Source organism: Bufo bufo, chromosome 9 (genome assembly GCF_905171765.1).
Source record: "Bufo bufo chromosome 9, aBufBuf1.1, whole genome shotgun sequence".
Lineage (NCBI taxonomy): Eukaryota > Metazoa > Chordata > Amphibia > Anura > Bufonidae > Bufo > Bufo bufo.
Genome location: NC_053397.1, coordinates 223,372,602 through 223,400,322, shown reverse-complemented (window position 1 = coordinate 223,400,322; position 27,721 = coordinate 223,372,602). Strand labels below are relative to the sequence as shown.

Below are 27,721 nucleotides of genomic sequence, written 5' to 3'. Positions count from 1 at the left end.
TTATCATATATCTGGACGACATCTTGTTGATGCACGAATCCAGGACGGGTCTACTGTAACATCTCCAGTGGACAGGGAACCTGCTGTCAGACCTCGGTTTCCTCCTCAACAAGGAGAAGTCCTCTCTCATCCCATCCCAGAGGATGGAGTTCCTGGGATTCATGGTGGACTCGCTCTCGGAATCCCTTAGCCTGCCGGCGGCGAAGTTACGAGCCATCTGCAAGGAATTGAGACGTGCTCTTCTCATGCCCAACCTCTCCTTACGTCACCTGGCTTGCATCATTGGTTTGTTAGCCTCGTCGATTCAGGCCGTGTTTCCAGCCCCGTTGCATTACGGGGCTCTACAACGGCTGAAGATCGCTCATCTGCGGACTGGTGCCTCCTTTACGGTCGCAGTGGTCTTGGACTCGGAGGCCCGAGAGGAGTTAAGTTGGTGGATCGCCAATCTGGAGGCGTGGAACGGCAGAGCGATCTTTGGATTTCTGCCGGAAATAACCATCGAGTCGGATGCGAGCCTCCAGGGCTGGGGCGCCCACTGCCAAGGGGTCTCCACGGGGGGTGCCTGGTTGGCGGAGGAATCCCTCCTCCATATCAATGCCTTGGAACTACTAGCCGGTTCGTTTGCAGTGAGGAGTTTTTCCAACGGGATCGCCAACGCGTGCATCAGGCTACGGATGGACAATATATCGGCGGTCCGGTATGTCAACCGTTTGGGAGGTACCCACTCGGCAACCTTGGCTCGGTTGGCCAAGGATTTTTGGTCGTTTTGCCTGTCCAAAGACATCATGGTACAGGCGGAATACTTGCCGGGATCGAACAACGTTCGTGCGGACTGGAACTCACGCTACCTAGCGGATGGCAGCGACTGGCAGCTGGATCCACAGATTTTCTCAGCAATCTCAGAGATGTGGGGTCCGATGTCGGTCGATCTCTTTGCCTCTCGGCTCAACAGACAACTCGCTCGGTTTTTCAGCTGGCGTCCGGATCCGGAAGCGGTGGCGGTGGATGCGTTTCTCCAGGATTGGTCGATATCCAGCCTCTACGCCTTCCCTCCTTTCTCGATGATCCCGAGGACTCTTCTTCAGGTCCAACGTCACCTGGCGGATGTGGTGTTGGTGGTTCCGTTCTGGGGGTCTCAAGTCTGGTTCCCTTCACTGATGAGGATCCTGGTGGAAGTACCTCTTCTCCTCCCGATCTCCTACGCAACCCTCAGGGTCTACACCATCCACTTCTCCTGGACGGATCCCTACGGTTGTTGGCGTGCCGGATCTCCGGACACCTGGGGCTGTCGAGGGCATTTCGGCAGCAACTCGACAGTTACTGGATAATGCATGGGCTTCCGGTACCAGAAAGTCTTACCGGGCAGCCTGGAGAACTTGGGCTAATTGGTGCGTGGAACGGGACCTGGATCCCATTTCGGCACCTGTAGCCCACCTACTGGAGTTCCTCACCTCTCTCTTCGAGGCGGGGAAGGCGTATCGGACCATCAACCTTTTCAGGTCCGCTATTTCTTCTTCCCATGCTGGGTTCGATGGTGTGCCGGCTGGTCAACACCGTTCTGTGTCTCGCCTTTTGCGTGGGTCACGGTTGGCTCGCCCACCTCGACCTCGTTTTTCCACTACATGGGACGTCTCCCTGGTCTTATCCTTTTTATCCTCTTGGCCCGAGAATTCTGCCCTTACACTTAGGCAATTATCCGCAAAGTTGTTGGCATTGTTTTGCCTTATTTCTTGTAAAAGGGTCTCGGATGTGAGAGCCCTGGACTATGACGCTCGTTCGTTTACCCCGGATGGGGTCACCTTTAACATTTTGCGTCGTACTAAGACTAACATCAGGTCTGTCTCCTATCCCAGTTTCCCTTCATCCCCGGTCTTGTGCCCTGTGGCTTGCCTGAAGGAGTACGAATCCAGGACCTTATCACACAGGTCTTCTACCGTTTCCCAATTGTTTCTTTCTATCCGACATCCTTTTGGCCCAGTTTCTAGTCCTACGTTGGCGCGTTGGCTCAAGTGGGTCATGTCTCTTGCAGGTATCGACACTTCTATCTTCACGGCCCACTCTGCGCGTGGTGCCTCTGCCACCGCCTTGGCGGTTTTGGGGGCCAGATTAGAGGATGTCATGCGTTTGGCGGATTGGTCGAGTGTTACTACATTCAGAGAATTTTATTTTCGCCCTCCGTCTAATTTGTTTGCTTCTATTATAGACAGGCTTTGAACTTGCAATATGAAGCCTCCGTGTCTTGCTGTAAAACTAAATGATTTTCCTATTCCATGACGTAAAGTCATAGTTTTATTAAAGACACGCTGGCGAGTATTGCCCGCCCTATTCCTTCCCTTGGGTTTTTCTCGCGTTTTTTTATTACAGGGGTCATGTATCATTGCCTCTATGTATTATTAACCTTTTAAGTTATTTTGTTTTAGGTATTTATTGTCCTAATGTTTGTTTCATTGCCATTGTTTGCATGTTATTTATTGCAATTTATATTGTTTTTTGTCATTGACACCTGTTGAGTCAGTTGCGTAGATGGCTTCTGGACTTTCTGTCCTGACATGTTTATTTCACCTAGGCCTATGGTCTGTTTTATTTTCCAGGATGAAGTTTTTTTTTTTCCTTTATAAGATGCCGTGTTCCGGTTGAGGTCTTCTACAGTTTAGCCAGGTTGGCTAGTTAATTCATGGGCGTTGGACTTTCCGTTCCAGTTAAAGTTCGGAGTTATCGTTATGATGTTCGGGATGTCAGCACCAGATTTTCAAAGAAAGAGGAAGTTACAGAGGAAGAGCGGCCTATTATAGGGGCCAGTGGGGAGGGACCTTGGTTGCTATGGTTCCTTGTATGTAAATTTTTTCTCTTTGCTGCTATTGGTGGTTCAGTAAAGAAGGAGAAAGCAATACTCGCCTCCGTGTCTTTAATAAAACTATGACTTTACGTCATGGAATAGGAAAATCATTTAGTTACATCCTGTATTATACTCCAGAGCTGCACTCACTATTCTGCTGGTGCAGTCACTGTGTATATACATTACTTATCCTGTACTGATCCTGAGTTACATCCTGTATTATACCCCAGAGCTGCACTCACTATTCTGCTGGTGGAGTCACTGTGTACATACATTACTTATCCTGTACTGATCCTGAGTTACATCCTGTATTATACTCCAGAGCTGCACTCCCTATTCTGCTGGTGCAGTCACTGTGTACATACATTACTTATCCTGTACTGATCCTCAGTTACATCCTGTATTATACTCCAGAGCTGCACTCCCTATTCTGCTGGTGCAGTCACTGTGTACATACATTACTTATCCTGTACTGATCCTCAGTTACATCCTGTATTATACTCCAGAGCTGCACTCGCTATTCTGCTGGTGCAGTCACTGTGTACATACATTACTTATCCTGTACTGATCCTGAGTTACATCCTGTATTATACTCCAGAGCTGCACTCACTATTCTGCTAGTGCAGTCACTGTGTACATACATTACTTATCCTAAGTTACATCCTGTATTATACTCCAGAGCTGCACTCACTATTCTGCTGGTGCAGTCACTGTGTACATACATTACTTATCCTGTACTGATCCTGAGTTACATCCTGTATTATACTCCAGAGCTGCACTCACTATTCTGCTGGTGCAGTCACTGTACATACATTACTTATCCTGTACTGATCCTGAGTTACATCCTGTATTATACTCCAGAGCTGCACTCACTATTCTGCTGGTGCAGTCACTGTGTACATACATTACTTATCCTGTACTGATCCTGAGTTACATCCTGTATTATACTCCAGAGCTGCACTCCCTATTCTGCTGGTGCAGTCACTGTGAACATACATTACTTATCCTGTACTGATCCTGAGTTACATCCTGTATTATACTCCAGAGCTGCACTCACTATTCTGCTGGTGCAGTCACTGTGTACATACATTACTTATCCTGTACTGATCCTGAGTTACATCCTGTATTATACTCCAGAGCTGCACTCACTATTCTGCTGGTGCAGTCACTGTGTACATACATTACTTATCCTGTACTGATCCTGAGTTACATCCTGTATTATACTCCAGAGCTGCACTCACTATTCTGCTGGTGCAGTCACTGTGTACATACATTACTTATCCTGTACTGATCGTGAGTGACATTCTGTATTATACTCCAGAGCTGCACTCACTATTCTGCTTAGCTCAGCTCCTATAATGCAGGGGGTGCAGTTAGGTTTTCCTACATCAGTTGACCGTACAAATGTCACTTCACTGAATGTAGATTAGAAAGTCACTTAACAAGCAGGGAATGCTGAAAGATTTCAGAACTGCAGTCTGCAGAGCTACGAGTGCAGCTCTGGAGTAGAATTCAGGATCTGTACAGCATTAATACAATATATTTATAATATTGGGCGACTGTCATACCCTTCAGTCTGTACCCAGTATTAGACACCCAATATCTGCAGGTCATGTCATATATATATATAATGTGTTCCCCTCTTACCCCCGGCAGGAGTGATGCTCAGTGTGGGGATACTAGCATTGGACAGACCTTCTGTGTGACCATTCCCCTCTGCGGACCCCGAGGTGTCTGTGGGGGTCATCAGCTTCTGGACATCTGTGGTGAAAATACTGATCAGTAATGAAAACCTCAGACAGCAGCAGATGTGACCGCATGTGACGACCCTGCGCTGTGTACCTGTGAAGGCTGCGGGCAGGAAGGTGAGGAGCACGTGCTGGGCATTGACCAGTCGGGCGTAACAGCGCCATCGAGGCAGCTCCTCAGACTGTGACACCGCTCGGCAGTCCTCCGTCTCCTCGGTGGGACATGGACTCTGAGGGGAGAATAGATCTGAAGCAGCGATACACACAATGTCTCCTTAAATGGATGTCCAAAAATAGTACGTTCCCCCCAATTCACTTCAATGGAACTGAGCTGCAATACCAGACACAACCTACAGACCGGCGTGGCACTGCTCCTGGAAGACAGCAGCCACGTTTTTCTAACCCAGGACAACCCCTTTAAAGCCCCTGCCCACCTTTTACAACATTTAAACCACCCAAAACCTCACACAGATTTCCAAATCTTTTCAATATCAAATGCCTTATACTCTGCTCACATCCAGAGCTGCATGCATCATTCTGCTACTTATCTGCACTTTGCAAAAGCCATCATTTCATCTAACAACATAGCTCTAAAGGTAAGGGATCGGGTGAGGTGACCATCTCATGTGTATGGGGGTACGCAGATGTTCCCCCTGACAGCAGATGGCAGTGGAGAGAAGGTGCAGGCATCTTGGATTTCAACATGCCCGATCCTTTTGTTCTCAATGGAGATAATCCACTGACAGGACGGGGTGTCTGGCAGTGGCTTACTTCCCTCTCTCTGCAGAGAACACCTGCAGGCTTGGCCAAGCTGAGCATGCAGGTGGATGTTGGATGCTGGCGGTCAGGTGTGCACGTGTATTGGGAGGGCTAGGTGACAGCTCAGCAGAGTATGCATGAAGATAGCTGAAGTGTATGGCTAGGTTATCTCCCTCACTGTCAGTCTGACAGGAAACAAGATTCATGAATGCAGCTCTGGCTGTGACTGGAGTCAAGAAATAAACCATGGCCCACATTTTATGTCAATTTATTAATGTAAAGCTCTGGATATTTTCCTTCATCAGGACGGCATCTGCTTCCTTCACTCCAGCCATGCAAATAGCTACATGTAAATACAAGGCAGTGCAACAGTGTAACGATATCCCCCCATACCATTTTACATAGCTGAAAATACATATATTTGCATAGTGAAATAATACTATGGGGGGGGGGGGGCCGAGGCAGTGACTGCAATCACTCAGCATGCCGATAATGACATGATGTATGGGAATTACTACATAAGCAATTCCCTCACATACTCTGTAAGGCAGGCATGCTCAACCTGCGGCCCTCCAGCTGTTGCAAAACTACAACTCCCACAATACCCTGCTGTAGTCTGATAGCTGTAGGCTGTTCAGGTAGGCTGGGAGTTGTAGTTTTGCAACAGCTGGAGGGCCGCAGGTTGAGCATGCCTGCTGTAAGGTAACAAAGAAAGCTAAATCTGAATTATGTGACACTCCCAGTCGGTGTAGACAGAGGGAAACATTAGGGAATTGCCGTTTATGCAGTTTCCCAGTCGATTAGTGTAGGTCTACGATTCCACTAGTGTAGGTCTACGATTCCACTAGTGTAGGTCTACGATTCCCTGAGAGGAGTCCTGTCCCTGAGAGGAGTCCTGTCCCTGAGATGAGTCCTGTCCCTGAGAGGAGTCCTGTCCGTGAGATGAGTCCTGTCCCTGAGAGGAGCCCTGTCCCTGAGAGGAGCCCTGTCCCTGAGAGGAGTCCTGTCCCTGAGAGGAGTCCTGTCCCTGAGAGGAGTCCTGTCCCTGAGAGGAGTCCTGTCCCTGAGAGGAGTCCTGTCCCTGAGATGAGTCCTGTAAGATGAGTCCTGTCCCTGAGAGGAGTCCTGTCCCTGAGACGAGTCCTGTCCCTGAGACGAGTCCTGTCCCCGAGAGGAGTCCCGTACCTGAGAGGAGTCCTGTCCCTGAGACGAGTCCTGTCCCTGAGATGAGTCCTGTCCCTGAGAGGAGTCCTGTCCCTGAGATGAGTCTTGTCCCTGAGATGAGTCCTGTCCCTGAGATGAGTCCTGTAAGATGAGTCCTGTCCCTGAGATGAGTCCTGTCCCTGAGATGAGTCCTGTCCCTGAGATGAGTCCTGTCCCTGAGATGAGTCCTGTCCCTGAGATGAGTCCTGTCCCTGAGATGAGTCCTGTCCCTGAGATGAGTCCTGTCCCTGAGAGGAGTCCTGTCCCTGAGAGGAGTCCTGTCCCTGAGATGAGTCCTGTAAGATGAGTCCTGTCCCTGAGATGAGTCCTGTCCCTGAGATGAGTCCTGTCCCTGAGAGGAGTCCTGTCCCTGAGAGGAGTCCTGTCCCTGAGATGAGTCCTGTCCCTGAGATGAGTCCTGTCCCCGAGATGAGTCCTGTCCCTGAGAGGAGTCCTGTCCCCGAGAGGAGTCCTGTCCCCGAGATGGGTCCTGTCCCCGAGAGGAGTCCTGTCCCCGAGAGGAGTCCTGTCCCCGAGATGGGTCCTGTCCCCGAGATGAGTCCTGTCCCTGAGAGGAGTCCTGTCCCTGAGATGAGTCCTGTCTCTGAGATGAGTCCTGTCCCTGAGATGAGTCCTGTATGTGAGATGAGTCAGGGACAGGACTCATCTCAGGTTAATTTGCATATCTATCAAATCGTTTTTTTACACAATAAAAGCACACAGAGCTATGGGGACTGGATATTGCGGATGTGCTAGCGGCCATCTAGCAACCCATGTCCTCAGCTCTATGCACAAAATCCCGGCGACAGGTACCCTTTAAATTGGTATTCCAGCAATGGGACTTTAACCCCTAGCCACTGGGTGGGGGAAAACTGCTAGGTCCATGGGGGTCTGACCGCTGGGACCCCTAGCATGCGCGCTGTCGCTCTATTCACTGACAGAGAAGGTGAAGCACAGCGCTTGCTTATCTCCAGCAGCTACACAGAGATAGATGAAGTGCTAGCTCACATGCTCGACCGCTGCTCTATTCAAACAGCGCGTTCAGGACCCCAGTGCTCCTACATCTCGACCGTCTCCCACCGATCTACCAATTATCCCTTATCCAGTAGCAAGAGGATATCAGAATACCCCTTTAATTGGAATGATGGCATCATCACACCTACATCTGTTCCTTGGGGGTGTGGCCACTCTTAAGCAGTATAGCCTCTACATCCAATAGGAAGCAAAAGGGGAGTGGCAATGGGCAGGCCTTCACGATGACTGACAGGTATAAGAGGGGAGGGGCGGGCTCAGATAACACGCTGATGTCATCACATGGACTTGTGGCTGAGAAGACTGGGAGAGCAGACTGCAGTTTGCCGGAGACCGTCAGTAAGCTGGAATACCTGCAATGTGCTGGCTGCTGAATTCATAGGCTCCTGGTGACTATTATTTGATGAATGAGAAGAATCGGCAGCCTCCGGGGGGATTGTGCTTCTCGAAGATTCCTCTGTAAGAAAAGGTTTGTCAAACACATTACTTAAAGCCCCCTCCAAGCAGATATCCAGGCCCCTCCCCTCATGGAGGCTCCTCCCCTCTGTCTACATGCAGTATTTACCAGTCTTCCCTTTCCCACTGGTGCGTTATTTGTATTTTATAATCATTCTGTCTGTGCACTGCTTGATTGGAGTCTGCCTCATCAGAGGCCCTGGCTGCTGCTCAGTCACACCATGCTTTACACTGCAACTCTGCTTGTATAGAAGGTCTGCTTTTTAGCTCGGTTCCATAAGGGCACAGCTATTATCAGTGACTGCTGCCTAGCTGCACGATCTACTGAAGTCATAATACTGCAAAGTCCAAGTTGTTCTGTTCATACCCTATGCTTTACACTGCAGCTTAATTTTCTCAGACTACCTGCTGTGCATAGCACAATAGCTCAATAGGTCAAAGCATGGAGAAAAATCATTATAAAATGCATGTTTCAAGAGCTAAACTATCAATAAGAAAAAGAGACTGAGGTATTAGGAGATTCTGACGACAACTTGTCCTCTTCTGGTGTCAGGTTGTCAGGGAGATCTTGAGCGGGAGAAACATAAGGGTTACATTGTGAGCTGCACACCTGGTGTCCATGACAAAACCGTTCCTGACAGATATGAGATTGCCTCAGTAGTGCAGCCTCAGGCCTGTAATGACTTGTCATTAGTCCACTATGTGCGCTTATACAAGGGGCCGAGGGCCGCTCATTTGGGAACAATGGTCCTGAACATACCTCTTGGGTAAGTAAAGGGAGCAGGATGTCCGTCACGGTCACGTTGCAGGACCTGCTCCATAAACGTCAGGTGGTCTTGATCATCAAGTGGGATTTCCTGGTCACTGAGGTCACCCTGAAGGCAGCTGTGAAATAAACTGAGCAGCATATCATTCGGCAGAGAGGCCTCCATTGACGAGCCTTCTGATTCAGCTGTGGAGAAGAAGCAAAAATCCTACGTTTTATTCATTAGTTAGACGTTAAAGGGGATGTCCTCCTTAGAACAGCATTTTATAGCTAAAAATTCATTAAAAATACTGTTGAATTATTTTTTCAATATATACAGCTCAATTTTTCTGACACATAGCTCCAAATCCTCAGCATAGGCATAGAGTTACATGATAAAATTCTGTCTGCCTTGGGCCACCACTAGAGGGAGCTTAGAAACTTACTATATATACATGTATACAGCCACCACTAGGGGGAGCTCAGGAGATTACTGCATACTGATATAAACAGCCACCACTAGGGGGAGCTCAGGAGATTACTGCATAGAGATACATACAGCCACCACTAGAGGGAGCCCAGGAAATTACTGCATAGAGATACATACAGCCACCACTAGAGGGAGCCCAGGAGATTACTGCATAGAGATACATACAGCCACCACTAGAGGGAGCCCAGGAGATTACTGCATAGAGATACATACAGCCACCACTAGAGGGAGCTCAGGAGATTACTGCATACAGATATATACAGCCACCACTAGAGGGAGCTCAGGAGATTACTACATACATATCTGTATACTGTATACTGTATATATCTGTATGCAGTTATCTCCTGAGCGCCCTCTAGTGGTGCCTGTATATATCTGTATGTAGTAATCTCCTGAGCTCCCCCTAGTGGCGGCTGTATATATCTGTATGTAGTAATCTCCTGAGCTCCCTCTAGTGGTGGCTGTATATATCTGTATGCAGTAATCTCCTGAGCTCCCCCTAGTGGCGGCTGTATATATCTATACAGCCGCCACTAGGGGGAGCTCAGGAGATTACTGCATACAGATATATACAGCCACCACTAGAGGGAGCTCAGGAGATTACTACATACAGATATATACAGCCGCCACTAGGGGGAGCTCAGGAGATTACTACATACAGATATATACAGGCACCACTAGAGGGCGCTCAGGAGATAACTGCATACAGATATATACAGCCTCCACTAGGGGGAGCTCAGGAGGTTACTACATACAGATATATACAGGCACCACTAGGGGGAGCTCAGGCGATTACTACATACAGATATATACAGCCACCACTAGGGGGAGCTCAGGCGATTACTATATACAGATATATACAGCCACCACTAGGGGGAGCTCAGGCGATTACTACATACAGATATATACAGCCACCACTAGGGGGAGCTCAGGATATTACTACATATAGATATATATATATATACAGCCACCACTAGAGGGAGCTCAGGAGATTACTACATACAGATATATACAGGCACCACTAAAGGGAGCTCAGGATATTACTACATACAGATATATACAGCCACCACTAGAGGGAGCTCAGGGGATTACTGCTTACAAATATATAGGCACCACTAGAGGGAGCTCAGGAGATTACTACATACAGATATATACAGACACCACTAGAGGGAGATCAGGAGATTACTGCATACAGATATATACAGCCACCACTAGAGGGAGCTCAGGAGATTACTACATACAGATATATACAGCCACCACTAGAGGGAGCTCAGGAGATTACTAAATATAGATATATACAGCCACCACTAGAGGGAGCTTATTGCATACAGATATTGTGGGCTTTTGGTAGATAGGGTAAGCGGGCGCAGTACAGAGGCAAAATACAAGTTCTTAACTCAAAACGTCAGTGTTTATTCACACTTGAGGCAATTGCACAAAACAGCAGTAACTTTGCAGTCTTGGTGTTAATTCACACATAATGGAAAGTTCATATAACACAAGTCCCCTTGCTGGCAGTTCTGCCTCCAGTAGTCCACAGCAGGCTTTAGGGGGCCTGTTTTCCCCAGAGTGCGGCTCTCAGCCCTCCAGCACGACACAAAGCCTCAGATCCCAAGAACAGAGACCTCGCTGCTTAACCCAGCTGCCTATTTAAGGACAGCCAGGTGCTGCCAAAACCTGGACTAGAACTTAAACTAGGGTCCGGTATTTGACCTCACCTGGCTGAAAACCAACCCGGCCGCACATCCTGGGAGGAAAATACCTGTCTTACCAGACACAACCCCTCACTGTGTCACAATATTTAAAGTGAAAACAATAATATCAATGTACACAATGAGCTCCCTCTAGTGGCGGCTGCAGAAAGTCAGAACTGTAAATGCTAATCAAACAAATTAGTGCCCCCTTCCCCCCAGCAGCAACAGGAAGGACAATTTATGACAGCGATTATCGGGCAAGCAATGACCATGGCAATGATTTATCAAAACTAGAGCAAAGCTCCAATCAGCTTTCAGATTCCATGTTTCAGAGGCTTCTGATTGGCTGCTGGAAACTGCTGCCCTTTGACTTTGCTCTTGTTATTATAACCCTCCTCAATCTCTGACATTTTGGGCAAAAGAGCAGCAGCAGCAGGGACTGCAGTGCAAGTAAATGTACTGAATGTGCGCAGTAAAGGCCCGTAGTTTGGATTATCTGATAATCCGCCACCTTCCAGATTATCAGAATTTTGCTGCATCTTTCTTACCTCTGCTCAGTGATAAGAAGAACATTTCAATCTGTTGGCATCTGGGCAGCAGTTTTATCAGATCGAAGTGAAACGGGACCTCTCTAATGCACGCTCCGCCGCCGCTCTCCGGGGGGTCTGCAAACAAGGGGACGCACCAGCGTTAATGCAGAGCCGATGCCCAGCTGCGGGAAGAACAATAATCCAGCTTTCCTATAGCCAGGCAGGTGGACAACTGCAAACGGTTTCAGGTCTGTGGCTGTCCAGGCATGCTGGGAGTTGTAGTTTGGCAACAGTTTGGAGACGACTACTTTACAGTGTCAGACGTATTCTCACCTGTCTGGTCGGTTTTTGTCAGGATGGGGGAGCCGCCATCTTTGTTCTGGCAGAGCTGCACAACGTACTCGAATGTCAGCATGATGTTTATACAGCTCTGGTCTCTGGGAAACAGCTGCAAGGAAGGGAAGACCGTCACTGACCAGAGAGGAAACACCGGCACCATCGACGCTGTGCGAGGTCGAGCGCCTGCTGCCGCTGCATTCATGTCTACGGGGCGCATACTGGACCACCGAGTAGAGGGGGGCAGAGGACTCCCCTCCTCCCAGCTGTCAGACCCCCACCGATCAGACACCTATCCCCTATCCTGTGAAAATCTTTTGACTTGAGACCCCCATGCGCACTGCTGTGTCCGATTGTCTGACAATTATTGTGCGCATTCTGGTCTGAGATTTGCGGATCGGCTGCACGGAGCTGTGAAAAACACACAAAGGGGCAGGCATGGTGCAGGGGTTAAAAAAAACAAAAAAACTCACGGGTCACTGGAGCCCAGGTTCTAGCATTAGATCCCCCGCAGGACCTGCCATCCACGTACAGGTCACCACTGACAGCCAAATAATGGCCTCAGAGGTGGCAACTGGCACATGCCATGCCCACACGCATCACGGGCATTGAGGCCGCCAGCAGCGGTGGCATGCGTGAGGACAACAGGACCAGCAGCGGAGGAGTCGGGAGCATTTTTTTTGCAACTTTGTAATAAATGTTGTGTTTCCATTCACCATTTTCTCTGCTTTCTGTCAGTGAATGCAAAGTATTAGGTCCAATCAGAGTGGCAGACTTTAGATATAATCGAGAATGATCCCGTTTACTGACAGGAAGCAGAGATAGTAGACTCATCTCACTGTACGTGTCACAGCCGACAACCAGAACATATACGTCGTGTTACACAGCACAGAAGGCAATGGCTTCCCAACATGTGCTTTCTCAGCCCACAGTATGAGGCACGGTATAAATGGCGCCTCGCCGCGCGGCCGGACACTCACCGCCTGAGGGATCTCGGAATACATGAGCCCCTGGAGGTGTTTCCAGCTCTCCGAGGTCCCCATGACAGAGCCGCTCTGAGGTTCCACCCAGCATTCAGACACCAGATGCAGCTCCGTGTCCTGCTCTATGGCCTCCACCTCCGTGTCATTGTCTTCATCCGTAGAGAAGCTGTGCACAAACAAACGGGCAGACATTTTACATTTCCTTGCTGCTGTCCCTAATTCTAGACATCCCCTTTAAGAGATTATTACGGATCAGTCTGCAGGGATAACGCACCTGTCCTTGGTGGAGGTCACGTGCGGTGGGAAGAGGATGTACTGGATGATGCAGCTGTGCTTCTCTATGCTGTCCTCCCCTATAGCATCGTTCTGAAAGACAGTACAAAGACGCCTTCACACCTTGCGGTTTCGCTGAGGTTTTTCCTCATTGATTTTGCAATGACAAATGGAAGGCTGGATGTTACAGGGGAGACGGAGGTGCCGAGAGGAAAGACAGGGGAACCCGGAGAGGGGCAGGAGAGACCGCGGCCGATCCCTGGAGACACACTAACTAAAACGGACTGTATAACGTCTCCTTGGGATCTGGCGACCGTCCATGGGAGCGCCAGACAGCGATACAACGGGGGAATCACAGGGGTCCAGGATGATTTGGAGGAAATGAGCAGCACCAGAGGCGTCCAGAAGCCACTTGTCTCACCCCCGCCGAGGGCAGAAAAGGCAAGAGACGCTCACCTGAATGGGGACCTCCAGCACCATGTTAATGATGCCTTCTCCACTGGACGCAAAATGGAAGCCTTCAGAGAGTCGGATCCTGTGGCGGAAGGAAAAGAGAATGAGGGTAAGAGCCAAACCTCACCACAAAGAAGCTGCGTCCGTCATACATCTGTCCAGGTGGAACCTAGGGCTAGTATCTCGTTATCTGTCTGCATACATGGGAGATATGCTGGTATAGCCCCCTCTGCTGTAGGGGCGACATCAGTACCAGAATGGGCTTTGCTGGTCTCTCTTTCAGCTTTTCTGAAATTCTGTAGGAATCTGAAATGGTTTAGAGCAGAGATGTCCAACCCGTGGTCCAGGACGGCTACGAATATGGCCCAGGATGGCTACGAATGTGGCCCAGGATGGCTACGAATGTGGCCCAGGAAGGCTATGAACGTGGCTCAGGATGACTATGAACGTGGCCCAGGATGACTATGAACGTGGGCCAGGAAGGCTATGAAGTGGCCCAGGATGGCTATAAACGTGGCCCAGGATGGCTATAAACGTGGCCCAGGATGACTATGAACGTGGCCCAGGATGGCTATAAACGTGGCCCAGGATGATTATGAACGTGGCCCAGGAAGGCTATGAACGTGGCCCAGGGTGGCTATGAATTTGGCCCAGGGTGGCTATGAACGTGGCCCAGCACAAAATCTTAAACTTACTTAGCTTTTTCTATGATTACATGTGTTCCCTCCCAGTGCGGCTCCTCCATGTGCCGGGTTCCTAGCCTAGCTCCAGTTTCTCCTCCTGCAGTGACGCCCGGCTCATCTACATTCCACTATCACGTCGGTGACCCTGTGGCAGTCATCTCAGGTATGTTCTAATCTAGTATGCTTCCTTTCTACCCCCGTCTGTACTTTATTTCAGGTCCTAACGCTCAGTCTTACTCTCTTTCCTCCTTCTATCCTGTTTTTTTGCCTCCATCCACGGACATCCACCTACTCCCCCCAGACCCTACTGGCTATGGTTATGGCTCCTTGCTCTAAGGGTACTTTCACCCTCGCGTTTTTGTTTTCCGGTATTGAGTTCAGTCACAGGATCTCAATACCGGGAAAAAACTGATCAGTTTTATCCTAATGCATTCTGAATGGAGAGCGATCCGTTCAGGATGCATCAGTTCAGTTCCTCTCACGTTTTTTGGATGGAGAAAATACCGCAGCATGCTACAGTTTTCTCTCCGGCCAAAAATCCTGAACACTTGCCGGATCCGGCATTAATTTCCATTGAAGTGTATTAGTGCTATTAGTATCTGGCATTAAGTGTTCCGGCAAAACGGATCCAGCTTTCCGGTCTGTGCATGCGCAGACCTTTAAAAATGATAAATAAATTAATACCGGATCTGTTTTTCCGGATGACACCGGAGTCTGACAAATGCCATCAGTTTGCGTCCGGATTGCTGGATCCGGCAGGCAGTTTCAGCGACGGAACTGCCTGCTGGATCCTCTGCCGCAAGTATGAAAGTACCCTAAGGCATATTAACCTCCCTTTAATCCCATTAGTCAGGCTTACTACTCTCTTTTTTGGCAGCACCTACCTGTGTGAGAAACTATTTTCAAGAATGAAACACATAGGGGCACATTCACTAACCAGACATACTGGCAAATTCTCTCTTCAATTTGTGCCCTAATAAATCTGGTTTGTCTTTTGTGGTTTAAGTCGGACCTCTAGTGGATGTTTTCTTATAAGATTCATATTCACTAAAACTGGTCTATTTAATATGCGCATAAAAATGTGGCGCAGGCGAGATTCATTTTGAAAGTAGGCAAATTGTGGCCCAACTCACTATAAGAGACAGAAAAGTACGCCAGCCACGGAGTAGAGTAGAAATTGGACTGTTTTCACAACAAAATCTGCCGCACTTCCATAAATAGGACGGAAATTAGGTGCAAAACATTGAGAACTTCGGAATTCGTCCTAAAACTGAAAATAGTTGCAACTGCCTCCAAAACAGGTGCAAATTCAGTTGGCAACTCATAAAAAGAGGTGGCGACACTTTAGTAAATGTGCCCCATTAGGAGTAAAAATTAGGACCAAACTCTGATGAGCACCTCGAGAACTCCCTGAGAACTGCACCTCCTGCCATCAAAGTTTCTCAAATGCCATGTCTAATTTGAAACTAGATTTATGTTGCCCTCTCTTTTTTTTTTTTTTATAATAAAAAACTTTTGTTAGTGTTTGTGCATTTAATGTGTAGTGGCCCGAAACAAGTCTTCTTCTTCTAATGCGGCCCCGTCCTGACGGAGGAGAGACCTTGAATGAACTACACCTTGAATGAACGGCTCTGGAGGACCTATGGGAACTGGATCTTAGTTTCTGACTGTAAGGTCAATATTAGGCTATGACCGGACAACGTACTCGGTGAGAGTGGACAGGATCTGTGCCAGGGCAGTGGTGGGTACAGCAGATGCCAGGCCTGACTGCACGGACCAGATCCACCTCTGATGATAGAAGTAGCGGGATAAGGAGGCCAAATTGGACGAGGCCGAGCGGTTGGTGATAAGAGGCCCGGGAACAGACGTGTGCTGTGCCAGGCTCTCCAAGTTCAGGATAAATGGAGTCCGGTAATCCAGGGGAAGCTTGTCGTACCTGCAAGGAAAAACGGATGGCGATGAGTCAAGTGGAGCTAAAAACTGTAAAGATCTCTGCTTGCTGACAATGCATGCATTATTTATTTATTTTTTTGCTTACAGACTTGTTTGGACTGAATAGTCCTCACAGCTGAGGATCCGCTACAATTAAACCCAGTCTAATAAATGCTTTAAGCAGCCAGAAGGATACATTTTACCTGCACTGATACACTGTAACAAACTATCATCTATGCTGACATATTTAGCTCACCGAGGATTGACTGGATACACCTGAAATAAACCCCAATTTTTACCCTCTGAATCCAAACAAGAATGTTCCAGCTCACTAAAAGCAAGCAGAGATCTTGAAAACGGTGAGGAATATAGCAGAATGTTGTATAACTTATTGTATTATTTACACTTATGTGCACTTTTATGCAAAAAAATAACTATTTTTAAACATTAAGATATTCATTCATTGCCATTATTTAGATCTCTGCTTGAACATTCTTGTTTCTATCCAGAAGCTGAAAAGTTGTGCTGATCATATCCAGGGTGGGACAGGTAAGTATCCCTGACTGGACCATTTGGAATCCATATTGGATCAGACTTCCATTTATAACACGAGAACATGTGTCTCTTCTACAGATGACCGGGAAACCTAGGAGAACCCAGACTATAATTATCTTCAGCGTGACGACACGTGGGATGCCTAGGCTGCAGCGAGTCCCTGTCTGCCCCACACATGACGGCACTCACTTGATGAGCAGCTTCTCCAGGGGTTTGTGCAGCAGGACCAGGCAGCAGCGGTCAGAGAAGGCAGGGGGCGACACCTGGGGTGGAGGGGATTTGGAGGGGGAGCTGATCCCAAACATCTTCCTCTTGACCCGGGGTGTGGATTCTTTGCTCTGCACCCTGTGGGGGAAACGCAGCTGAAGGATCCGGTCTCTCAGCTCCTCCATGATCTGTAAGGATTTATTTCAGGTCACTTATTTGGAGGGATAGCTATAATATTCTATAGTAACAGCAAAGCATGAAAACACGGGGCATTAAAGGGGTATTCCTCTCATAGAATCACCCCCTTCCCGACCTCCTCCAGTCTGGATGCAGCAGCCGGAAGCAGCTGAGCGCTCTGTGCTGCACGGTTTCTATAACGTCCATTCATATGCATTCATTCCATTGTATACTTCAGAGCTGCAGGCACAATTCTGCTTGCAAGCTTGCGGACAGACATCCCCCTAACAGCTCAGCATCAATATTACAGCGGGACAGTTAGTTTTTCTTAAATTAAATGACTATACGGAGCCCAGAGCCAAGACGACACTTCCCAGCAGATGCAGACACTGAACAAGCAGGGAATGCTGGGAGAATCAGGGTGTGTTCACACGTGGCAGATCTGCTGCAACTGTTCAGTACATGATTGAGACTTGCAGAAATCCAATTACTTGCAGCCAACATCAGCTAAATGCAAGCGATTTTCAATCACAAAACTGTATTGAACAAATCTGCCAGGTGTGAATAACTCCTAAGACGGTGTCACCGTGGTAACAGAGATTGCATGCTTGGAGTCTCATCGTTTCTTCCCTTTCTTTGCTAAAAGTAGAGGACACATAGAAGGGAATACGACAGAAGGATCAGACTACACAGAGATTGCTTGCCGTCTGTTACCATGGAGATCTGCACCTAGCGGACTCTTATGGCATATCCTACTGATAATGGTCACAGCCCCTTTAAGTGCAGGGCTGGGGAGAAGACTCCACTGGGCAGCTCTGTATAGGAGGGGAGCCGGCACCTCTAACACTTTCGGAAGTCACCTTGATTCTGCAATTTGCAGGCGTTCCCAGGGGAAATCCCAGCCGGAGGACCATGCAGGGGGCCTTCCATATAATCCGCACCACACAGAAAGTGGAGGGGGTCTGAGTCAGATCGCTGCGAAAAGTGAGAGGAGGAACAGATTAAAAGATTAGAGCGTAATCATTGTATCATATTTTAGGTTAAAATTTCTCATCATTTTCACTCTATCTGCTTCATGTCACTGTATAGAAACATTCTTGTGCAGAGGCTGAAAACCTGTACACGCCTCACACTCCTGGGGGTGACAGTTTGCTGCAATTGTATCCAGCGGAAGAGAAATGAACCAGAACAAGTCCCTCTCCTCTTCTTCTTTGTTACAATGTGTCAGTTTAGCTCACAGAGAGTTGTTTACACTGGATAGAATTGCAACAAATGCTCAGCTGTGAGAAGTATTAGGTCCTTACGGGAATTCAGTCACAGGATATAACTATATGTCTCAGCAAGCAGAGGTCTTGAAAACGGTGAGCAACTGAAACACAAAGTCTAATAGAACGCTGTATGCCTTTTTATCATACGAGTCTCCAGGACTTGTGTTACCTGAGCATCAGCTTCACGTAGGAATAGCTCTCCACCAGCACAAAGCTGCTCCAGTCTCGGAGGAGGGAGGTGAGCGCGGTGTGAGAGATACGGCACAGCACCGTGCTATAGCGCCCATTGTTCCCAGGAGTGTGGAGATGCTTGGGGACCGGCCTGGAAAAGAAGAGACCTCGTTACAGAACCTACGGTATACACACCCTGCACATTACACACGCATACACATATATATATATATATACACCCTGCACATTACACAGGTATACAGTGCCTTGCAAAAGTATTCACCCCCCTTGACTTTTTTCGTGTCTTGGTGCCTCACAACCTGGAATTAACATGGATTGTTTGAGGATTTGCATCATGTAATTTACAGAAGATGCCGACAACTATGAAGAGGTTTTTTTTTTTTTTATTGTGAAGCAAACAACAAATAAGACAAAATAACAGAAAAGGTCAATGTGCTGAACTATTCACCCCCCTAAAGTCAATACTTTGTAGAGCCGCCTTTTGCGGCAATCACAGCTCCAAGTTGCTTTGGATAAGTCTCTAGGAGCAGTCGCCACATCTGACCGCTGGGATTTCTGCCCATTCCTCCTTGCAGAACGGCTCCGGCTCCTTCAGGTCGGATGTTTGCCCTTGTGAACAGCAATCTTTAAGTCTGACCACAGATCTTCTATTGGACTGAGATCTGGGCTGTGACTCGTCCATTCCAACACATTTACATGTTTCCCCTTAAATCCCTCCAGTGTTGCTTTAGCCGTGTGTTTGGGGTCATTGTCCTGCTGGAAGGTGAGCCTCCGTCCTAGCCTCAGATCACGCACAGAGTGGGGCAGGTTCTGCTGAAGAATATCCCTGTATTTGGCACCATCCATCTTTCCCTCAGCTCTGACCAGTTTCCCAGTCCCATCCCCCAGTATGATGCTGCCACCACCATGTCTCACTGTGGGGATGGTCTTCTTTGAGTGATGTGTTGCGTTTGCGCCAGACATAGCGTTTTCTTTGATTCCCGAAAAGTTCCATTTTAGTCTCCTCAGACCAGAGCCCCTTCCTTCATACATTTTGTCTCCCACAGGCCTTTTCACAAACTCACAACGTGCCTTATTGTTTTTAGCTGAAAGTAATGTCTTTCTTCTGGCCACTCTGCCATAAAGCACAACTCTATGGAGCGTACGGCTGATTGTCATCCTATGTACAGATCCTCCAGTCTCTGCTGTGGAACTCTGCAGCTCCTCCAGGGTTACCTTAGGTCTCTGTGCTGCCTCTCGGATTAATGCCCTCCTTGCCCGCTCCGTGAGTTTTGGTGGGCGGCCGTCTCTTGGCAGGTTTGCTGTTGTGCCATGTTCTTTCCATCTGGTTATGATTGATTTGATGGTGCTCCTGGGGATCATCAAATATTTGGATATTTTTTTATAACCTAACCCTGACTTGTACTTCTCCACAACATTGTCCCTTACTTGTTTGGAGAGTTCCTCGGTCTTCATGGCAGTGTTTGGTTAGTGATGCCTCTTGCTTAGGTGTTGCAGCCTCTGGTGTGTATATGTAATGACAGGTCATGTGACACTTAGATTGCACACAGGTGACATCATGTCACTAATTATGTGACTTCTGAAAGTAATTGGTTGCACCAGAGCGTTTTATGGGCTTCCTAACAAAGGGGGTGAATACATACGCACAGGACAATTGTCTGTTTTCTATTTCTAAACAATAGTTTTATTTATATATTTTTCTCCTTTCACTTCACCGACTTAGACTATTGTGTTCTGATCCATCACATACAATTCTGATTAACTAAACATTGAACTTAAGGCTGTAATGTAACAAAATACGAAAAAAGTCAAGGGGGTGAATACTTTTGCAAGGCACTGTACCCCCTGCACATTACACACATGTATGCACACCGTGCACATTACACACATAAACACATGTGTCTGTCACACTTACATGTCATGCTCCAGCAGTAAGACGATGCGGTGCACATGTAGCCAGCGTTGCCAGACGTTGGCGTCCATTGAGAGGACGGGTTTCCAGTAAGATACAAACTGTGAATGGCTGGAGTCGGGGTCGCTGTGCTGCAGGGACAACACCTGTACAGGAAACGTAAGAACAGAGTCTGCAGGTCGTCAGACCCAGTGCAAAATACCCCGCACCTTCACATAGACTTACTGGGGTCGTGGAGCCTGGAGGGATGTAGAAGAGGGGAACCCCATTTTTAGTGCTCTCTGGGATTTTGAAATGTTCTGGCACACTGTCAAATGACTTCAAGTGAACCAACATCTGATCAGTCTGACTGATGCTGCAAAAGAAGCCAGCAGAATAGTGAGTGCAGCTCTGGAGTATAATACAGGATGTAACTCAGGATCAGTACAGGATAAGTAATGTATGTACACAGTGACTGCACCAGCAGAACAGTGAGTGCAGCTCTGGAGTATAATACAGGATGTAACTCAGGATCAGTACAGGATAAGTAATGTATGTACACAGTGACTGCACCAGCAGAATAGTGAGTGCAGCTCTGGAGTATAATACAGGATGTAACTCAGGATCAGTACAGGATAAGTAATGTATGTACACAGTGACTGTACCAGCAGAATAGTGAGTGCAGCTCTGGAGTATAATACAGGATGTAACTCAGGATCAGTACAGGATAAGTAATGTATGTACACAGTGACTGCACCAGCAGAACAGTGAGTGCAGCTCTGGAGTATAATACAGGATGTAACTCAGGATCAGTACAGGATAAGTAATGTATGTACACAGTGACTGCACCAGCAGAATAGTGAGTGCAGCTCTGGAGTATAATACAGGATGTAACTCAGGATCAGTACAGGATAAGTAATGTATGTACACAGTGACTGTACCAGCAGAATCGTAAGTGCAGCTCTGGAGTAATTATAGGAGCTGATATGAAGGGTATACCTGGCACCAAAGTAATCCTATTGCAGAAAGAAGTTCAGGGGGTGCACCCCCCCCCCCCTTTCCCCCATCTTAGCTATTATTAGTCACATCAGTTTACGTCTTCCTGCCAGAGGTGACATCTTTACTTTACCTCTGCAGGGTGTTCCAGAAGCGACGTATCACGCTGGTCCTATACATGCTAGTGATGGGCTTTTTCAATGTGCAGCTGATGTCGTGCAGGATGTCATAGCTTCCTTCCATTACCACTTCCACCCTGGTGCTCCGCTTAGTGTGGTCCAGGGGCCAAGGGGCTGCTGCAAGGTACTCAACACGCATGTTATGTTTCCACAGCAGAACCAGCTTCACCTCCAGCAATCCTTAGAATGGGAAAACGCAATCAGATAAAATATGTCTACTACACAGGATCTGTGGCAACGCACAAAGCCACGGTGAGCTGCACACTCAAGACGTCTCCTCCAAACACAAAGATTCCCCCGTAACTAGAAGCCCCTCGTCAACTATAGGGGTATCCAATGGTGGGAAACAGTCAACATGGCCACCGCTGAAGATGATCTGTCCACTCTCCTGACATGTCGCATTTATCAATTAACTGAACTGCCTATAAAATTATTTTGGAACATCTTTTTTCTCGCCCAATTCCTTGGGGGACACAGGAAACCTTGGGTATAGCTCATCTCCATAGGAGGCGTGACACTAAGTGAAGACTGTTAAGCCCCTCCTCCACAGCTATACCCTCAGCCTGGAGAGAGAGACTGCCAGTTTTTTGCTTAGTGTCAAGGAGGCAAGACACTCCCTGCTCTGCAGAGCTGTCTTTGCTAAAGATTTTATTTTTTATTTTCAATTTTTTTTGCTTTTTTTCAACAAGGACAACAGAGTCGCAAATACCTCTCTGTTTTCCCGGGGTTGAGCTGCGCCAGTGCCGGCTATCCGCACTGCTGCCTCCCCCACAGAAGAAAAGGAGGACCAGGGCAGCCCAGCTCCCCTGCATCCCGCCAGCACAAGGGTCGCCCACCTGCAAGCCCCTCTCCAGCTCCCTGCCACTTCGGTGCCAGTGGCTGAAGGGGCGTCCCTGCTGGATGGACAGAGGGTGAAAACGTCGAATGGTGAGGTGGCTGTGCAGCCGTTCCTACCCCCGCCCCCCCCCCCCCCCCGTTAGGGCCCTGATCCTGCTGTCCCCTCTGCCTGACCTTCATTGTCGATTACAATATACAGCTCTCATAGCTGTGAGTCCTGCGGCTCCTTTGTGTGTGGGGCAGAGCTGAGCGGTGCTCGAGGGGGAGGGTTACAGCGCAGTTTACCTCAGGTGCGGCGGCCGTGGGGCCGCCTTTCATTATCTCGGCTAGTACTGCGGCTGTGTTCAACTGCCGGCTGACATTCTGACAAGCGCACGCTCTTGTCCGGCCACCGGTGTGCGTTCGCCTCCGCTTATATGGAGGTGGAAGGGGGACAATATTCTGTGGGGTTTTCGGCGGCATGTATTATTTTGAATCGCGCGCGCTCGCGAAAAGTTTCATCGGTGGGCGGAGCTTCGTTCCGCTTCCCCTGTGCATGTTAGGCTTCAGTCAAGGGGCGGACGTCTCTTCTTCCCGCTCCTCACTAGCCCCGCCTCCTCTTCGTGCCTGCCTGCTCTCAGGACGGATCATTTTTACCTCAGGTGTTGCCGCTGCCGTTTTGCCGCTGCTGTTGCCGCTGCTGTTGCCGCTGCTGTGCCGTCTGCTCCCACTGTGACCTGGTAGGACTGTTGACCCCTTCTAGCTCTGCAGCCCTCTGGCCTGGACGTTTTGTATATTACTTCCAGCCAACATGTCTGACCCCTCAGTGCCTGCTGGTCTTTGGTATCATACCTGCACCGCATGTAAGGCGCCCCTTCCTCAAGGGCAGCCTGACCCGCATTGCTCGGCTTGCAAAGCCCCATTACAGGGTCCGCCATCTGCTGTGTCACCCCCTGGCCTCTTGGATCCCCCTGACTGGGCTAGATCCCTTTCCCAGGCTGTGGTCAGTCTCACTAACGTTGTGGGCCGCCTTGCAGATGCATTGCCCTTACCGCAGCCGGATAATTCCCCTGCTGGGCCCTCCGGGTCCGCTACCTTAGCTGACCCGTCTGAGTCTCTCTCTCCAGGCGACACCTCCAGAGCCCGTCAACCCCAGAAGCGGTCCAGGGCGGAGCACCTATCATCCTCGGATGCTTCGGTATCACCCCCAAGGGTGCGCCCTCAGTCGGGCCCTTCCTCATTACAGGATATGCCCTCTGAAGGGGAACTAGCCGATTCTGATTGGGATATGGACTCGGCCTTGCCTTCAAAGCTGGCTTCTGCCATGGGCCATCTTATTAACAATATCCGTGATACCTTTAAGATTCACGATGACCCTCCTAATTCTGAAAAAAACAGTGTTTCCTTTTTTCGCCAAAAACAGGCGTCTGCGGTTTTTCCCCTCCACGCTGACTTCTCGTCGGTGGTTTCTAAGGCCTGGGCCCGTCCTGATGCCCGTTTTACCCCGCCTATGAAGTTGGATATCTGTTATCCATTCCCGGCGGATTGCATCACAAACTGGGCGTCACCACCTAAAGTCGACCCCCCTGTGGCCCGTTTGTCCAAAAGCACGGCTATTCCCGTTGCAGATGGTTCTTCCTTACAATCCACTGAAGATCGCCGTATGGAGGCCATTACAAAGGGTATCTTAGCAGCCTCCGGTTCCGCCCTCAGGCCGGTCTTTGCTTCCGCCTGGGCTGGAAAAGCGGTTTCAGAGTGGGCGTCTCAGCTGGATCAGGAGCTTGAATCCGACGTCCCTATTCAGGACCTCCGTGCTCTAGCCCAACTTATCGTTCAAGCCGGAAAATTTGTCTGTGAGGCATCCCTGGATGCGGGGGCTCTCATAGCCCGTTCGTCTGCCCTGGCCGTTTCGGCTAGGAGGGAGCTTTGGTTAAAGGTTTGGACGGCGGACGCCACGTCAAAGCGGTCTCTTACTGGCCTTCCCTTCACTGGTTCTCGATTGTTCGGGACCCGCTTGGATGAAATCATCTCCGAAGCCACGGGAGGGAAGAGTACACATCTTCCCCAATCCAGGACTAGGAGCACCACTCGAGGCCGTCCCACCTTTTCTCGCTTCAGGTCTTCCCGCAGGGTTCCCACACCTCGCACCACTTCAGGTCCATCCTCTAACCCTGTCCAAGACAGACGTAAGAAACCTTTTTTTCGGACCCAGCCCTCCTGGCGCAAGTCACAGCCTGCTCGCCCTCCCGCGACCAAGCAGAACCCTACCTGAAGGTGCGCCCCCACCCACCCGGGTGGGGGGACGTCTCCTCCTGTTCAGGGACTTCTGGCAGGTGCACGCCTCCGACGCCTGGGCTCTCGAGGTGGTGTCTTCCGGGTACAAACTCGAGTTTGCGTCCCTCCCCCCAGTTCGGTTCTTTCGCTCCCGGGTTCCCCGGGATCCCCAAGGGGCGGCCGATTTCTTTACTGCCACTCGTACCCTTCTGGACAAAGGGGTCATCGCTCCGGTTCCTATGGAAGAAAGATTCAAGGGGTTCTATTCGAACCTTTTTGTGGTCCCCAAAAAAGAAGGCTCGGTTCGTCCCATTCTGGATCTAAAACGGTTAAACCGTTTCCTTCGTCTTCAGCGGTTCCGGATGGAGTCTCTCAGGTCAGTGGTGGCCTCTCTGGAAAAAGGGGAGTTCCTGGCCTCTATCGACATCCAGGACGCCTAACTTCATATTCCAATCGCTCGGTGTCATCAGTGTTTTCTGCGCTTTGCAGTGGGGTCCGACCACTACCAGTTCATTGCCCTCCCCTTCGGGCTGGCGACGGCCCCTCGCGTTTTCACAAAGGTCCTAGCCCCTGTCCTCGCCTTACTTCGTTCCAGGGGAGTTTTTCTTCTTCCATATTTGGACGATCTCCTTATCAAGGCACCCTCTCTGTCACTGACATCTGCCAGTGTGGACCTCTCGCTACAAACCTTACGCCGGTTCGGTTGGATTATCAATCTTCCCAAATCCTCTCTTGTTCCATCCAAGCAACTAATCTTTCTGGGGATGCTGCTGGATACAGAGGCAGCGGAGGTTCGGCTTCCGTCAGAAAAGCGCCAGCTCCTTCATCGGTCGGTTCGGAGCCTTCTGACCCACCGCCATCCTTCTTTCCGGTTCAGCATGCGGGTCTTGGGACAAATGGTGTCCTGTTTCGAAGCAATCCCCTACGCGCAGTATCACTCCCGCACCTTTCAGACTGCCATTCTGTCCGCCTGGGACAAGTCCCAGGAGAGTTTGGATCGGCATTTTCCCCTTCCCCCCCAGGTTCGCTCCTCTCTCCTCTGGTGGTTACGGACCCCTCTCCAAGGGAAGTCCTTCCTGCCGATAACTTGGTTGGTGATTACCACCGATGCCAGTCTGCGGGGTTGGGGGGGGGTGTTTCCTCCTCGGTCCGTACAAGGCACTTGGTCTCCATCGGAGTCCAAACTGCCGATCAACGTTCTGGAGCTGAGGGCGGTTCTCCTCTCACTCCGGCATTGGACTTCGCTGCTTCAAGGTCACCCTGTTCGTGTCCAATCGGACAATGCCACGGCTGTGGCATACATAAATCATTAGGGGGGCACTCGCAGCGCGGCGGCGATGAGGGAGGTGTCTCTAATCCTTCGCTGGGCGGAAGTTCATGTTCCAGCCCTTTCGGCCATTTACATCCCGGGGGTGGACAATTGGGCGGCGGATTTCCTCAGCCGGACGACGATCGACCCGGGCGAGTGGTCTCTGCACCCCGACGTCTTCGAGTCTCTTTGCCTTCGTTGGGGTCGTCCGGACGTGGATCTCATGGCCTCCAGATTCAACACAAGCTTCCCACCTTCATGGCCAGAGCCAAGGATCCGGACGCTTACGGCGCGGACGCGCTCGTCCTTCCCTGGACAGGGTTCTCTCTCCTCTACGTTTTTCCGCCCCTGCCTCTTCCACGAGTCCTTCGGAAGATCGCGGCGGAAGGCACGCCTGCGATCCTAATAGCCCCGGATTGGCCTCGTCGTCCTTGGTACGCCGACCTTATGCTGCTCCTGGCAGACGCTCCCTTGCCTCTGCCTCTAAGAGAAGATCTCCTCTCTCAAGGGCCGATCTTCCACCAGCATTTAGGGTCGCTACGTTTAGCGGCGTGGCTATTGAAACCGCAGTCCTAACGCGGCGGGGGTTTTCTGCTGACGTGGTCCGTACCATGATTCGTGCGCGAAAACCGGCATCGTCCAGGATTTATTACCGAACCTGGCGGGCCTATTTGAACTTCTGTGAGACCTTGGATGTTCATCCCCTTCGGTTTTCTCTCCCCACGATTTTATCCTTCTTGCAGTCTGGTCTCGACTTGGGTTTGGGTCTCAGTACCCTAAAGGGTCAGATCTCAGAGCTTTCGATCCTCTTCCAGCGCCCTCTGGCTCCGCACGGTCCAGTTAAGACCTTTCTTCAGGGGGTTGCTCACTATGCTCCCCCGTATCGCGCTTCCGTTCCATCTTGGGATCTTAATGTTGTGCTGACGGCTCTCCAATCTTCTCCTTTCGAGCCTTTGCGCAGGGTTTCCCTTCGCTTGTTGTCTTGCAAAGTTTTTTTCCTCGTTGCCATCACGTCTCTTCGGCGTGTATCTGAATTGGCGGCACTTTCTTGCGTAGAACCCCTCTTGGTTTTTCACCAGGACAAGGTAGTTCTCCGCCCGGTTCCGGATTTCCTTCCGAAGGTGGTGTCCGCTTTTCACCTGAATGAAGATATTGTCCTTCCTTCTCTGTGCCCGTCCCCGTCTCATCCTCGGGAACGGGATCTTCACCGTCTGGATGTTGTTAGGGCTCTGAGGATCTACTTGGATGTAACTAGACCCTTTCGGCGCTCGGATTCTCTATTTGTGGTTCCGGAGGGTCCGCGCAGGGGGCTGGCGGCATCTAAAGTGGTTATTGCCCGCTTCATCAAGATGGCTATTGCTGAGGCTTACCGTGCTAAGGGCAGGGAGCCGCCCTTTGGTGTTACCGCTCATTCTACCAGAGCGGTCGGGGCTTCCTGGGCTCAGCGAAATCGAGCTTCGGCTGAACAATTGTGTAAGGCGGCCACCTGGTCTTCTTTGCACACTTTCACCAAGTTCTACAGGGTGAACACTTATGCATCGGGGGATGCTGCTTTGGGCCGCCTGGTCTTGCAGGCGGCGGTGCCTTAATGCCTATGGTGTTTTAATGCATCTTGGGTTTGTGGTCCCTCCCTATTTTTGGACTGCTTTTGAACGTCCCAAGGTTTCCTGTGTCCCCCAAGGAATTGGGTGAGAAAATGAGATT

At 49.7% G+C, this 27,721-nt stretch overlaps 1 protein-coding gene across 7 annotated transcripts in view; it reads right to left on the bottom strand.

Annotated features, from left to right (window-relative positions):
• The window catches only part of SZT2 (SZT2 subunit of KICSTOR complex), a 112,931-nt gene that overhangs the window by 56,381 nt on the left and 28,829 nt on the right, over positions 1–27,721 (bottom strand). For all 7 annotated transcript variants that reach the window (XM_040407806.1, XM_040407807.1, XM_040407811.1 and 4 more), the window contains exons 10-25: positions 21,573–21,798; positions 20,690–20,819; positions 20,468–20,610; positions 18,530–18,682; positions 17,953–18,067; positions 16,898–17,103; positions 15,927–16,157; positions 13,542–13,620; positions 13,087–13,178; positions 12,810–12,978; positions 11,827–11,941; positions 11,512–11,628; positions 8,795–8,986; positions 7,932–8,035; positions 4,679–4,814; positions 4,484–4,597 (exon numbers count right to left, since the gene is read on the bottom strand). In XM_040407806.1, coding sequence (XP_040263740.1) covers positions 4,484–4,597; positions 4,679–4,814; positions 7,932–8,035; positions 8,795–8,986; positions 11,512–11,628; positions 11,827–11,941; positions 12,810–12,978; positions 13,087–13,178; positions 13,542–13,620; positions 15,927–16,157; positions 16,898–17,103; positions 17,953–18,067; positions 18,530–18,682; positions 20,468–20,610; positions 20,690–20,819; positions 21,573–21,798 — 2,322 coding nt within the window. The remainder of the gene's footprint in view (positions 1–4,483; positions 4,598–4,678; positions 4,815–7,931; positions 8,036–8,794; positions 8,987–11,511; positions 11,629–11,826; positions 11,942–12,809; positions 12,979–13,086; positions 13,179–13,541; positions 13,621–15,926; positions 16,158–16,897; positions 17,104–17,952; positions 18,068–18,529; positions 18,683–20,467; positions 20,611–20,689; positions 20,820–21,572; positions 21,799–27,721) is intronic.